The 15,744-nt window shown below is 39.4% G+C and overlaps 1 protein-coding gene across 1 annotated transcript in view; it reads left to right on the top strand.

Annotated features, from left to right (window-relative positions):
- Positions 1 to 1,485: 1,485 nt before the first annotated feature.
- NPAS3 (neuronal PAS domain protein 3) overlaps positions 1,486 to 15,744 on the top strand; it is a 589,216-nt gene continuing 574,957 nt past the window's right edge. Inside the window, exon 1 of the mRNA XM_041395897.1 lies at positions 1,486 to 1,668. Coding sequence (XP_041251831.1) covers positions 1,619 to 1,668 — 50 coding nt within the window. The 5' untranslated portion in view covers positions 1,486 to 1,618. The remainder of the gene's footprint in view (positions 1,669 to 15,744) is intronic.

The raw sequence follows: 15,744 nt of genomic DNA on the forward strand, positions 1-15,744 counted from the left end.
ACCGCACCGCGCCCCGGCCCCGGCCCCGGCCCCGCGCCGAGCGACGCCGGCCCGGCTGCCTCCTGCGGGAAGGAATCCTTCGGCCCGCGGGGCGCGGACGGCGCCCCGCAGCCAAACTTCCAGGTGTTCCGCTAAGTTCTTCCCCTCGGCTCTGCCCTGCGGCTCGCACAAGCTCTTGGCCCACAGCCTCCTCCCCTCCCCCCCAAAAAGAAAACTTTTGGAGTAGTCGCGGAAACGTTTCTCGCGAACAAATGCGGCCGACCTTCGGGGCTTGCCCCTGTCCCCAAGGAAGCCCGCTGGATTTTCCCAGGGAGCAGGATCAGGCCGGGCATTTGTACTTCCAAGGGAGCAGCAGACAGCCACAAAGTTACCTTGGAGATGAAAAGCTTTTAGCGAACGAGTAATTTCTTCTATACGGGCTAGCAGCGCTCGGGCTCTCTCGGTGTCCTGGAAGGAACGATTAAGGTAGCGGTTTCTTTCCCCCGCTCCTTTACTTCACGATTAGTTTCATGATCTCCAATAAAATCGCGTGAAGTGCTACACCCTTTGCCAACAAAGCGGGTCATCACTCTAAGTTCACATTTCCTTTCTGCCTCGCTGGTACCCGATGCCCACTCTCAGGACGTGCGGGCGCGTCCTCGGAAGTGTCTGGGGGATGCGCAGGTTCACCCCGGCCCGGCCCGTCCGGCCTGGCTCCGGGCACACCCGCCTACTGCCCCGTGGGTCTCAGGGCCCTCGCATCCCCCGGCCCGCTGCTCCCACCCGAGCCCGTCCTCCACCGTGGAAGCCCACGGGGGACACGCTGCCTGTGCCCGGTGTGTTCCCGCCGCGCTTCTGCGCCCGCGGTGTTGAAGAGAGAATCCCTGCCTCCCCCTGCTCCTCTTCGCTGCTGGAGCCCAGACTCCAGAGGAAGAAAGTGTGCGAAACTGCAACTGAGTGGCGTTGTTGCGCCGGCAGCAGAGGCTGTGTCCCCTGCACGCAGAGCGGGAGCGGAGCTGGGAAAGCAGCTGGAAAATGCCCAGAAATACTTTCACAGCGGTCAAGCCTGGAAATCCCTGACACCCCTCCTTCCCTCCCCCGCCCCCGCCCCGCTAGCCCGATGGCCTGGCACCCCGCGTAGCCCGGCCCGCGGGCGCGGGGGTGTGTGTGCGAGTGTGCGAGAGAGTGCGTGTGCGTGCGTGTGTGTGTGAGTGTGTGTGTGTGTGTGAGTGTGTGTGTGTGCGTGTGCCGCACCTGCCATCCGATGCCAGCGGCCGGGCTGCCCGCCGGGGCTGCGCCGCGGCTAGCTCTTCCCGCCGCCGCCGCCGGCCGCCGCCGCTGCCTGCGCTGGGCATGTCTCTGGGGCCGGCGGGGCCCCGGCTCCCTCCGCTCCTCGGCTTATGGACGGCGGCAGCGGCAGCAGCAGCGCTAGCAAGCAAGCGAGCAAGCAACCTGCACCAGGACTGCGCGGAGGAGTGGGAGCCCGCGATGCTTTGGCCTCAGTACTTTTCCTTAGCCTGTCTGGCTAACCGGGGCCATTGCTGCCGCCGCTGCTGCTGCTAGACACACAACACACACCAACATCAGGAGGGGGAAAAGTAAGGGAGAGAGGAGAAAAAAAAAAAAAAATCCCAGGAAGATGGCGCCCACCAAGCCAAGCTTTCAGCAGGATCCTTCCAGGCGAGAACGGTAACACTTTCTCTTTATTGAACCTGCAGCAGCAGCAGCAGCAGCAGCCGCCGCAGCAGCGCCGGGCCGGGCCAAGCCGCCGGCGCCGGGGGCCGGGGCTGGCTGCCATGCCGGGGTGGGGGGACCTGCCGCCGGCACCCGCTGCTCGCACAGCCGGGCACCGTGAGTTCCTCCTAGTGCGCACCGCCAGCCGCACGCACACACACACGCACACACACACGCACACACACACGCACACACACACAGACACACACACAGACACACACTCAGAACAAGCCGCGCAGCAGCGGCCCCGCTCCGGTGGCCGCACCGCCGCGGCTGCCGGAGCCGGTGCTCGGCGGGGCGCGTTGTGGAGCGGGCGCATGTGTGTGTGTGTTTGTATGTGCGTTTGTGTGTGCCCGGGGGCGGCAGGCCCCCCCGGGCGGCCCCCGCCGCTCGGCGGCCCTGGGGCGCCGCGCCAGGCCCTGGGCAGAGCGGAGCCGGTGCGCGGGCGGGCGGGGAGGCACGGAGGGAGGCGGCGCGCGGGTCCGGGGAGGGAGGCGGGGGGTGATCGCGCTGCCCCCCCGCTTGGTTCCCGGCCCGCCGCCTGCCCCATGTACTTTTGTTGGGAGAGAGTGCTTGTGATTAATGTGCTCTGCTGGTGACACGAATTGCCCGTAGCGGATTTGTTCTAGTAAAGTGAATCTTTCTGGAAGTGACTGGTAGGAGACAAGAGTACAAGTTCATGTGATGTTACTTTGTGATTCTTACAAAAGTATTCAAAGCTTCATTGCTACACTGCGACGAGATATATGCCCAGAAGAAGAGCAGCCAGAGGGTTTGGGGGGGGGGGCTCTTTCCCTCCCGCCCCCTTTAGCGTTACAAGTGAACTTGAGTGTGAGGGGCGAGGAAGGTTCCTGGCTAGCTGGAAAAATGGAAATTACCATTTACCATAGCCCTTAAAAGTAGCTGGATCATGTGTCAGTCGGTTTATATTTCACAGCACAAATAAGTCTGAAAAATATTTAAACAAAAGTACTTCAGCCTTAATTTCATACTTGCATATTTTAGAATGATCAGCGTTTCTAGTACAACTTCCAAACCCCACAGATTTTGTCTAAGTAGCTGTGCCATTTTTCCTAAGAAAGCAGACTGCGTGGTATAAAAAAAACCTATATATCTCATATTCACCACTGAAGTGTTAGCGTGCTTTTCTTAGATGCATTAGTGTTAACTGTTGCACTTTGACAAGGCTATGTTGATATGTAGCAAAATTAGGAGATACACATAATGGGGAAACAGTGCATCCTCAGATGTCAATTACTTAACTGCAGATTTTCATTTGCAACTATAAACATTTTTTTTAAAATCTTCATTCCAGTGGCTGCAAAGGTGTTTCTACTGTGTTAATAACACTTAAAGCAGCAGGTTTTTCTCCTGCAGAATTCTTTGTTGGAAAAACAATTCACATGAATAAGTCCTGTTCCCCCACAACAAACAATTCTGCTGTCTTCTTTCTGAGAATGTTACTATATTAGTGCTAAGTGTATTTGCCAGGATAGCTTCAGTAATCTCTCCAGCAGAAGCATATTTGTGTGCCATTTTGGGAATTTCTCTGAGATAGGAATCTTGAAGATAGAATTAATTTCTAGGGGAAACTTCATAGCCTGTGCATGAGTGCTTTCTTTATCACCTGTCTCCATTTGGCATTCGGAGAAGGTAAATCAAAGTGTGCGATTTGTTATTCTGCTCCACTTGAGAGCTGAACTAAATAACACTTGGTCTGAAATTCTGATTGAAGTTGTAGGAGGATATACTGTATTTAATTTAATGCCCTTTAATAGCATCTTCTTGTTCAGCTCTGATGCTGTCATTTTAAAGGTTGGATCGGAGTAGTTTTTCCCTGTAGGGAGTGGGAGGTGTAATCATTTCAGGGGAAAAAGGTAGTCTAAATTCCTAGAACACTAATAGCCACAAACTTGGCCTAGTGTCCAAGAAGTTGTTTTTTGCCCTTAGGGTTCACTTTGTTAGCACTCTGTACAGTGCTCTGGATAGTTTAGGTATAAGTATTGCATGTAGAAGTTGATGACATTTTTTGCAGCAAAAATAATGTTAGTCTGTTTATTCCTTAAAGTTTTGGAGAAAACGGAACAATGCTTCAATGAACAGATACTGATGTACATTTTATTAAAAGTTGTGTAATGTGCCCATGAAGTCTTGCATGTAACTATTTTAGCTGTACACATCCTTTCATCTGTGGGAACCAAGACATTTGAAATACAGGAGCATATCACTTACTGAAAGGGTTTTGCAGTCTCTTAGCTACTGCTTCAGTAAACTAGTTCTCAGGATTAAGAATCCTCTAAATTAACTTTGTGTACATTGTTTTTTTAGTCTTCACTACCACAAGTGTTTAGGTAGATTGTGTTACATTTTTTCAAGCAGCAAAAATGTGCTTACAAAACAGATGTAAAAAGTAGTAGTCTCTGATGTAAACAGGCACTTGAATAGTTTTGAAACTTTTTTCACCTGCTTAGGATCTTAAAAGGATACAAGAAAAGTTACACACTTGCATTTGTTTGATTTTCTTTTAAACTGTGAGTGTTAGCAAATTTTACAGTTACAGCAACAGTTTAGTTTTTTCAGCTGGGTGGATATACACCCAAGAAAATGAAATAGACAGAAGTGTCATGCATATGATATGCCAGCATTGATTTGTATAGCATATCATAATATTAGAGTGCTATTGGTTTAAAGTGAAAGAGAAAAAAACCTTTATTTTGGCCCTTTTTCTAGAGCATGAGCTTAAACATAGCAGTGATAAATGATGATATGCATTGTCTAACACTTGCTTTTATATAAATAGCTCCAGAAGATTGCTTAAATGATAATCGAAAATATGAAATAGGGTGGCCTTCATATCACAAGGCCAAGGGTCTACAAATGGAAAAACTGAAATAATGAAATATTTCCAAGGCAACAGACTGTCAACAAGAACAGTAATGCATGGGTATATCATAGAGCTACCAGAGAGGATATTAGATCTTATAGCTCTAGAGCCAGGAGTTATAATGACCTTTATTAAATAGAGCCCTCCCACATTACAACAATCTTTCTGATTTCTGATTTATGGATTAGCAGTCATACTACTCTTCATAATTTGAAACATTCTCCCACCATATTTGATTTGCTGCATTTTTCTCCACTGGAATCATACATTATTTAGAGCTTACATGAGAGTATTGATCAACAAAACTTATATTAGGTATTTTCAGTAACTAATGGGATTCTGAATAACAAGGTTTTGTCTGCAGCAACGTTTTTACATTCTTTACATACATACAGCACAACCGTTTTTTTCTTACAAACTATATCCTGTTAGCTTGTTTTATAACAATTTGATAGCATTACATTCTAATGCTGTACTATAAGTAAGTTACAAATAATTAGAGAATTTTGTTAACAGATTAGTACAACACTCAGAGCCATAGGTGTTTTTAAGAGAATATGAGACTCTATTCAGTACCCATCTCTTTTTATTAGCATCTCACTTGAATTTCAGAGTCTAATATACTGGCAATTTTGAATCACATTTGTTTGAAACTTGGCACACAAGTTGCCAGCCCAGATGGGAATTTTATTGCAAGAGTGATGTAAAACAGTTGTTGAAAATTGACATTCTAGGTGTTAGTTTCCTCACCATGCTTCCTAAAAAGTAGAGTGTTTAATTTTTTTTTTTTTTCATAAAATGATCTTTATAACTATATCATATTTATTGGAAAATGTATTCTAAGATAAGAATTTTTAATAACTGGTACTGATCATGAAAATAACTGTTACAATTTTATTAACATTTTTGGAATGATTCTTCTCTCACCGAGGTCAGTAGAATGAAGCCATTTAACCAACGTGGCAGAAGTTCATTTGTTAGCAATTAAGTAACTGCTTACTGTTATGAAACCATTTCCTGAAATCTCATCTCATGTGAATAAACCTTATGTTCAGTTATTCCATCAGATCAATTTTATATTATTATCAGCAGTAGCTATTGCAGGTATAAAAACACCTCATCTTGTGTTGTCAGCATAGTCATAGCATATTTTATAATGAATCAAACAAACTTGTTCTGCAGGATGTCACCCTGGAAATTTGTTTACATATCCTTAACATAGGATATTTTTAAGATACATAGCAAAGACTGCTTTTTCACCTCAGTCATTTGTTTCTTTGGTTTGTTTGCTTATGCTTCTTGTTTGGCTTTTTTTTTTTTTTTTTTTTTTTTTTTTTTTTTTTTAAGAGGCTGCCAAAGATTTAAGGCCATGAGAGGAAATGTTTTGAAAATGCATTTCAAAAGAATTACATTTTATCAGAATAGGCAATTTCTTTCTATGTAATATTTATAAGGCTATTGTATGTTATCTTTAACATACAAAATCCCATTAGTGCGAATGAGGTGTGCGACTTTTTGTTTAATAGGACTTTGCATAATAAGGATAATTTGTAATAATATTGTATTTTGCTGCATAAGAAGATGTGCCATAGTAAGAATATAATAGTTGCTGCCATGTCTTATATGACTAGAGCATTGTTCTGTGACTAGCTCGAGCAGTGGTTTTGCAATACACAAAGTCCTAGTCAAATGAATAGGACCCTTGTGCCATTCATTTGAACAGGACTTTGAGTAGTACAAATATTCGTTAATTTTGTATGCCACAGAAGTATATTACACAGGACAAAGAAGGTACAGTAAGGGTAGGATAGTATTTGTGTCTCTAACTTGGCAGAACTGGACCCTGTCTTTGGGAGAATATTAAGTTCAAGTTGTACCTTAATCTTTAGAAAAGTCCCAAATGAAATTATGTACACAATTAAAGTATACTACAGAGAATCACAAGCAAGGATAAAAGTATTTGTAACATATAATTTAATAGATGTGAATTTTTCCTCAGAGAGATAGCAATGACAAATATACTTAGTGAGAGGAGGAGGAGTGAACTTTGCCTCTGCGTGTTATTGTAAAATGCGAAAGTCTCAAGATTGTCAAGTAAAAGCGGAGTGATTCTCAAGGAGATCCTGATCTCAGCCTGCTGCAGCTAGATACTGAGAGTTATGCCAGCCCTACATGCAGGCAAGAGCCAGGCACAGTAAAGAACAAGTGATATGTTACAAAGAATTTGAAACGGATTACTGAAAGCAGAGTTGTGGAGATTTTCTTACTAAGGCTATTTTCCCAGACTTTCTTGTATGTTGCATTTTGGACTTTCACTCTTCTGTCATGTTCTGTCATTTGTCTGTTCTGGGGAACTTCACGTTGATGTCAGCCAATGTCTGAAGAAGACTTTAATATTTATACTGAGTATTTCTGTAGATATGCTTCTTTATTTGGCTTTGCATGCTTCGAAAGGTCTGAAAATGCTGTTCTACATGTTTTACTGATGAGATAGTTACACACAAAAAATTCTTGAGAACTAGCAGAAGTGGCAAAAGATGTCAATGTTAGCATTAGGAATAAAATTCTAGCCCCCATTTTGACTGTGTATTCAAAGATTACACTGCCTTCATTAGAGGGATTTACATTTCTTTTACAGGCAAAACCTCCACTGAAATAAAGTGCTTTCAGAGAATGGCTTGATTGCAATTTAAAATTAGCTGTTAGCTTGATATATAATAGAAGTTCAACACTTATGTTAAATAATTTAAGTGGAAAAGTACTGTTCCATTACCTTGCAGGCACGTTAGGTTTACATATGTATATAGTGAACTTAGGGGATATAGTCAGAATAATATGTATGTATGTAATCTACAATAATGTCCCAGGGGCTTGGATTTTCTGAAGAGCCTGTTGGATTTAGGCATTCAACACATACTGCATTTTAGTGAAATATGGGCACCTAAATTCTATAAGCTCCCTTTAAAATACTTGCCTGGGAATTTTGTCTCCAATTGAAATTTAGAACAGGCTTCATTAGACATTACATTGTTTTAAGCTGAATTTTATTGTGTAATGAATAGTCTTTGAACAGTCATTTTGCATGAAACACTAAAGGGTTATAGTTTTGCTGAGATTTAGGCACAGAACTGTGTATTTATATATCAGAAATCTATATTTACATATTAGAACAGGGGGTGGGGGATATTCTTTCCCTCTTGCTTAAATGCCGTATTTGAAAGTCATGTGCAAATGCACATTTACAATCAGTTTACTCACAACCTAAGCTTATATTAGTTAGGTGCCAAAGCTGTAATTTAGCAAAAGTATAATATACCAAATTTTAGAAAAATGTTTGTTAAAAAGCTGTTTTTCTCAGAGATGATGGGAAGCAGAATTTGTTACTTTGTGGGAAAAAAAATGTAAGTGGGCAGTTTTCACAGGTCAAGGTTGAGGTCAATAGAAAGAACTCTGTGGCTGAATATGTACAGTGCTGGGAGCAGGATTAAAAAAGGAAAAAAGTATTGAAAAAAAGAAGAGAATAGCTGCCAGTGGTACTTATCCTTCAACCTTCACAGCTGAAAAAAAAAGTAGCTGATTTTATTTTTCTGACTATAGTTAGATGTAGGATTGGCATGTTTGCTTCACCTTTGCATAAATTGCTAACAGTATGGACAGGAGGTTCTCAAAAAGAACTGCATTTTAAAAAACAAACCTGTTTTCTCTTGCTAAGTAACAAGCAGAAGATGAACATAAAAAGAAAAACAAATACTTTGGGCTAATTTATCTATTCATTCCTTCTGAGCTGCTGTTCAGTTTTACAACAAAACTTATATTTCTTGGGAAAAATCGAAAGTACAGTAATTTTTTCCATTGGCTGAATGAGCTAACTAAATGATACTCAAGTAGTTGTTTGCAGAATCCAAGTAGTTTACTAAAGTATCTTAATTAATTGGATGTTCACTTAAATAGTGAGGTTTCCTGTTTGTAGGCAGTGCTCTGTAACAAGAACATATATTTGATGCATAAATGATACATATGGTTTCAGAAGGCCCATATTTATTCAAGATCTATTTTTACTAAACAACTGTTTCAGATTAACAAACAACAGGAAATAAATGGAGGTGACAGAAAATAGACTTCAGATGAGAAGCATGATAGAAAAGATACAGCTGATTCCAGATCTGTCAAACATATATGCTGTTTCTTTTATCAATCACTCTATTTATGCTCAAATTTCTTAGCTAAGAGGTGCTGTCTTTCCTTTTATTCCTTTTTTTCTATCCTGATTTTCCTTTTCATTCCTTTTTAATAGGAAGAAAAAGGCTTCTCTACAGAACTGTACTTTTGAAACTGATATTCCATGCTTTTTAAGAGTAGTATTTCAATTTTTTTTTATCACTTCCAAAAACCAGAACAGGAGATTGCAGGATGTAGCAAACATTGCAAATCTCCTTTACTTTCCCCCAGATTATTTGACATACTGAATGTCTATCTTTAGGAGCAGCCAGTATTTAGATTATGGATTTAGAATTCCTTTAGGAGTGATTTTTTTTTTTAATGTTTATTATGGTACTACTGCAAAGAAAAAAAAATTAAGTTCTATTCATGACTTGTTTCCTGTGGAAATGATAATTTATTGCAATATTTGTTCAATTCAAATAGGAAAAAAGCCCAAAGTGATTAAGGGAAAAAGTGTGTTTTAACTGACAGAAAATGGAAAGATGCTTCACCTGAAATGCTAAATTAGACTTCTTCAATATTTTTTCTGCTTCTTACTAATTATGAGGAAAACTTTACAGGATTTTCCACTGACTTATATACGTGTATACTGCAAAGTGCAGGCATATGCTTTATATTAGATAGATACAGAATATGTACTTGCTTGAAAATAAATAATTCTAGTTACTCATTTTCAGCAAGCTATGTCTTACTTTACCTAAAGTTAAATGTGAATACGTGTACTGGAATGGAGATATTCTTTCCCTCTAATGCTGTGAGCAAAAAGTAGGCTCATCTTTTTTTTTTTTTTCTTTTTCTTTTTCCCCCCCTTTTTTTTTTTTCTCCTCATTTTTATTGTTCTGTGTAAATGTAATTTGTTAATCCTGTGAAATTTGTCATAGATAAATTTGCTTGGATTATCTTGTCACCACCGTATCTGCATTCTTTTGTTCATTGCTTATTCATAATTTAACAGTCTGGCAGTGAGCCTTTTTGGGATGCTCACAAAAGATATATGACCTCTACCAGCTGCTACTATAACCTGCAGAATGCACAGCAAGACATTAGAAACGTGAGGATTCCTCTACTGATTAAAGTGCTCTTCATTTAAACAGTCTGTTCATAAGAATCTCAGGAATCTTTGTGGATAGCAGTCTTGATTTTTCTTTTTTCACAAAATTATTTCTAACATTTTCTTCTGAGAGGAAAACTAACATTGAATCTTAAGATGGTGATGCTTAGCTCTCAGATGGACTAATGGAAATTAAATCCCTCATTATATATGCCTGTGTATACATAAGTGTGTGTGTGTATTTACACATTTTCATATACCTGGCCCAGTCTCTATCTATGCATGTGTATATATATATCTATGTATTTCCTGGAGTTTTACAGTGGGAGAAATTAGTGCATGTGTGTGCTATTATAAAACTAACTCATCTATTAGGATATTTTTCAGCACATACTACTATGCAGTACTCATTTACAGAAGAGTTATCCAGTTTAACCCTGCTTTAGCCCTAGTGTCTTACAGACCCTATTGTGTAAATACTCAACATTATACAGTACATGAAAGACATTAAATATAATGTTACTTGAAGTGTAACAACATTTTAGATTTTCATTATTCTCCTGACTCAGTTTAGCATATAAATTTTTCCCTTTTTCACTTATTTTTTCTTCTTATCTGCAGATCAGCTTCTGAGTAATGGCTAGTTTTTACCTCCCCTTTGTGCTGGCACATGATTATAGTTCAAAATAATTCATTACTAATCCATGCAGTATTGGTTCATCTCCATCACTTTGTTTTGTGATTAGAGCCTCGGGCCTGTAAGAACATCCTTCTGCACAGTTTTCTATCCTGATTTTCTTTGACTGAATCCCATTTTTTTAATAGTTCTATCATTACTGTTCACCTACCAATCCTTTTTAATTTTTCAAAAAATGTATCAGTTAAAAGAAATTAATATTTTGTGGAGTTATTTTTCCAGGGTTTATGAAAAATATTTGTTTTCCACTGCAGTAAGTCTCCAGCAGTGGTGTGTATAGGTCTTGGTTCATCTCAGCTGATGATGGAAATCTGACTTGAGTTTCTCATTTTTCCTTAGCAGTCTGAATTTCCTCTCTACTTATTTACATTAGGTGCCTCAAGAAGTCCAGAATCTTAAAAAGAAACACTGTTTCTTTCTTGAAACAGACTACAATAGAATAGAAATTACTGTCTTGTCATTTTCAACACAACATTTTTAGCAGAGCTGGTGTAAAACAAAGCTGACAGAGGAACTTTTAAAATATATAGGGCGTGATCCTACTATGATCACTCTGGTTGAAGTTACTGTTTATTGGGTCAGATATGAACTGATGTGACATTAGAACTGGGCTTATGTGATATAATGATATTGTACTTTGATCAGATTTACATTGAATATTTCCAGATTTTGAAGAAAATCCATAATTTTATTTCACATCAAAAGATGCTAATTTTATGAGAAGGTCATCTAAAAGATTTTTCAAGACTTTGTTTCAGCATTGAGTAGTCCTGTGTTCCTTTTAATAATTACTTTCATCTCATTGTAGCCGTGTGTTTGAAAGTGTAGGTCAATAAGGATGATCGCATTCAGAATTTCATGATCTGTGTAGTGGAACAAATTGAAAGCAAAGCCTGTATCAATCACTGTGAAGGGAGGGTTAATTGTTACTGCTTCTCAAGCCTCTGGACAGATAAACCAGTAATGAAATACTTATTGCTCTGATATGTGAATGGTTAAGGATGAAACAATGGAAACAGAAGCAGTCTTCAAAGATAACAAAAAAACAAACCAAACCAAACCAAAAAAACCCCAACACCCCCCCCCCCCAAAAAAAAAAAAAAAAAACCCAAACAAAAAAAAGGCAAAGAAAAAGAATATTTTGGACTAAAGTAAGATACTGTATATGCTGTGTACGAACATTTTGAAAGTAATTTTGTTTTCATCTAATAGAGCCTTCTAGGAATGGTGTAAGACAGTAGAATGCATAAGGTTTCTAAAGCAGAAATAAACCATGAATCTTACAGCTTTTATTATGCAAACAATTTAAAAGGTTTTACATTAAGCCTGGACCTTAGGTAAAAGTAACATTTCTACATTAAATGTTTTCTTTTCTTTTCCCTTCTCTGTTTTAATTTGTGGTACCTTAAAGTGTTTATTTCTTTTCTTTCTTTAAAAACACAGCTGTATTTACTAAATCAAGTATGTTTTGTTTTCATGTGATGTTGTTTTAAAGCATTTTGCCTACAGTGAAGCAGGACTCTAAAAGAGTGTTTAAAGATAGAAGCAGAAAAATAAAAATAAGTGCAAAACCAAATTATGATACTACAGTAAATATTTAACTATTTCTAGATTGTGAACTTAACATTTTAAACATCTGTTAGTTACTTATATGTTGAAATATATGCAAAAATATTTAGCCAAATTGAAGTCTTAGGCCCATGACAATCATCTCAACACAGTGGGTAGTTCTGAAAATTAATGAGAATGATAATACTGTAAAGACTGTTCCAGAGTTTGCCCAAATTCATTATCTAAGACTCTTGTTAAGAACATCTCAAAGAATTTTAACCAGGAAAATATATTAATGGTTCAAAAGCATTTTTCAAAATGGTGATTTATAAAAGTATAATGGAATTATATATGCAAGAGCTGTAGTTAGAAACACAAATAACACAGGAGCAGCACATTATGAAGGAGCATTTTCCAATAGTTAGAGTACTTGCCTTTGATTTTGTCCGTAGATGTCAAGGTTTCCTTAACAATTTATATTTTGAGATCAAGGAAATGAAAAAGTATAGGCAACTTATAAAAAGAAAAAAAAAATTTGTCTCATTGTTAGCTACTTAATGAGGCCTAGAGCTGCTTAAAAGCTAAGCAAAGTAATTAATAATTTTAGAACTTGTATAAACATCTTTTAGCGCTTCGAAACATTGAAAAGCACTTTCAGGAGGAAGGGTGATGAGACACATCTTTAGATTTCTCTTCAGAATGTTAAGAATTTCCTGTTGCCTGTTTCCTGATGGGATTGACGCAGCTGTGTATCATATGGAATGAAAGAGGCACCAAGTGCCTGACTTTGTTTTATTCAAGTCTTCACTTAAGAAAATGTATGTGTTGATTTTAGCTCTTTTTTTCAACACACCGCTGATATGAATGCCGTACACAAAATTGTCCAAATGGGAGCTAATTATAATTAATTTATCTTTTTTCTAAGGGACAGAAAATTTTAATAAATAAAGTATATCAGTTAGAATAGTGGTGGGTTTTGTTTTTTTCCCTTTTTCTTTGCTGTGTGCAATGAAGAAGAGAGAGCTTGGAAGATTACTGTTTTTTCCATTTGTATTTTCAGAAGTGGTTGGTGTATAGAAATATCTGTGATATTTGCATATGCACATGTCATTGTTGGAAAACAAGTTAGTTTATAGAGTTTCTTACTCATTTTGGCTGTTGTGCTGTCACATAGCCCATCTACAAAACACCTTTCATGGGAGATGTGAATGCAAAATAGAGAGGAATAGGAGGATCAAAAAAAAAAAAAATTAAGTAGTTATTTTGTTCTAGCCTGTTCCACTTCATGGACCGATTCTTTGAAGACAATTCAGGGTGGGAAACTGTACCTGTTAAATTTTTTGGTAATTTCCTTCTCTGGCAAGAGAAAGCTTAGCAGAAGGTGGCAAATGTGGTTAACTGATCTGGGAATGGGTCACAAAAGGCGATGCAGATCCATAGCAGTGGGGCCGCCCTTCCTCTTGTGTCCCGGTTCCTGCTGGAGCCTCGGAAATGTGCTACTCACTTCCAGTTGGAATTCATAACTGCTCAGGTCAATATGATCTTCTACTCAGAGGGCTGTATAAGGCAAATTCAGTTGTGAAATAAAAGCCCTGGGTGTTGCAATACTGTGAGTAACGCAGCTTCTTAGCATCCTGCTCCGTGGTGCTGCTCCCTGTGCTGCTGCAGCAGGAGCAGGCTCAGTGCAGAGGGCATTGCAGCCATGGGCAGCAGTGCCCAGGGCATGCTGAGAGCCAGGGCACAGGCACGTCTGACTGAGTGGGGTGATTGCACTGGATCACTCCTGAGACTGTCTCTCCAAGCAAGATATGGACTTCTAAAGATCGCTTTAATAATTGTAAATTGCGCTTTAAATCTTAAGCTTTGATTCTCTCAGTCTGCCGGCCAGCTGTGAAAACACTTGACCATGTCCCTGTTCTTTTTGCCCCGTGACTTCTTGGCAAATGTCATCTTTGTGCTGCTTTTGATACTTTGAACACTTCTTCAGCACATCCCTTGGAGGATCTTTCTCATTCATAACCCAGCTTTGTGTGGGAGTTCTGCAACATGCTGTCTCTCAACCGCCTCCCTTTTTCCCCCCTTATTCTGCTCTTCATCTTTGCATAATCTTATGTGGAAAGACAATTTAAGTATCATCTCTTTGCAGATGATTCATAGGCTTATGGTATATCTATCTCAATGAAAATGTAGTCTTGCTTCTCTGTCGTCTCCTTATTGCCTATCTTAGATTCCCTTAGTCAAAACAGATCTCCTGGAGTTCTTCACAAGCCCTCCATCTATTTTTCAAGTTAACACTGCTATACTGCCTGTTAGGAGAGGTCTGTAATTTGGCTGTAATCAGTCTCACTGATACAGACCTCTTCCTTGTAGCATACTAGTTGAAAAGGCAAATAGATTATTTGGCATGAGTAGGAAAGAAATAGAAAAACAAACCAAAAACATGAATGCCAATCCATAAATCCAGTGTGTGAAACCTATCTATAGAGTGTATTTTTGTTTTCATTATTTCAAAAAGATACTGTAGTTTGAGATAAGGGCAGAAAGGCTGATGAGATAGATGAAAGGAGTTTTGTCAGAGGAAGAGTTAAAATAAAATACTTCCTCTTGGAAGAGATGACTGAGCAAGGCCTCAAGAAGGTCGTTGGGAAACAATTCATTAACTTCAAAATTATGAGAACAAGGAAACCTTCTGAAAAATTCTCAGGAAGCAGTTTTAAAACATTTAACAGAAGCAGTAATTTTTTTTTTGTTTGGTTGTTTTTTTTTGTTTGTTTTGTTTTCATGGCTTTCCTATTGCCTCCCCTCCATCCTACCATGTAGCATGCAATTGAATTCCTCAGTGGAATTCCTTGCCAAAGGGTGTTTTAGAGGTCAAAATATGAACAGTCTCAAAAATGCATCAGGCATTACTCTATTACATCTCTGAGGAGCTGTTAAGTGTGATGGTGATGATGCAACTCAACTTCAGGAAGTTTTTACACAGCTGACTGCTGAATGCTGACATGGAATACCATGGAAAAGGATGCTCTTTTTCTGCTATATTGATTTTTTTACTGACCTAGTGTAACTTTTGTTCTATTCTGAAGTTCTTTACACTCAGACTGCATCAAAGACTTGCAGGCTTTTTCTGCTTAACATCCCTGCTGTATGCTTTCTGCCTACTCTTCAGTTAAATGCTCATCCTCACTACCATTGAAAAATATTTTTTCTCCAGTCCTATCTATCCAGAATTGTCTTACAGAGATCATTCTCAGAGTGACAGACTGTCATACTGACCATGTCTTTTATGTGCCCCCTACCATCTCTTCTCTGGTGCATGAAATATTAGTATCTTGCCCTAAGTTTCAAGTCCTTCTTCACCCAGCTCCATCATACTATTTCTCTTTATCAAGGTTTTCCTTCAAGTTGTATCAGCATCCCTGTTGCCCATTTACTATTTTGCAAACATGCATTTGTTTTATACCTTATGCCTGGACTAGAATTCCTTTTTAACATCACCTTTTGGATTCATCTTTCTTCCCAAGTTCTTCCTTACTTGAAATGCCTACAAAAGCATCAAGCTACTTCTAACTAGATATAATTTCTTGTGATGCTATCTGCTGTTGTCTTACTGCTTCTAATATTTTC

Source organism: Onychostruthus taczanowskii, unplaced genomic scaffold, assembly GCF_017590055.1.
Source record: "Onychostruthus taczanowskii isolate IOZ18803 unplaced genomic scaffold, ASM1759005v1 scaffold1, whole genome shotgun sequence".
NCBI classification, from domain to species: domain Eukaryota; kingdom Metazoa; phylum Chordata; class Aves; order Passeriformes; family Passeridae; genus Onychostruthus; species Onychostruthus taczanowskii.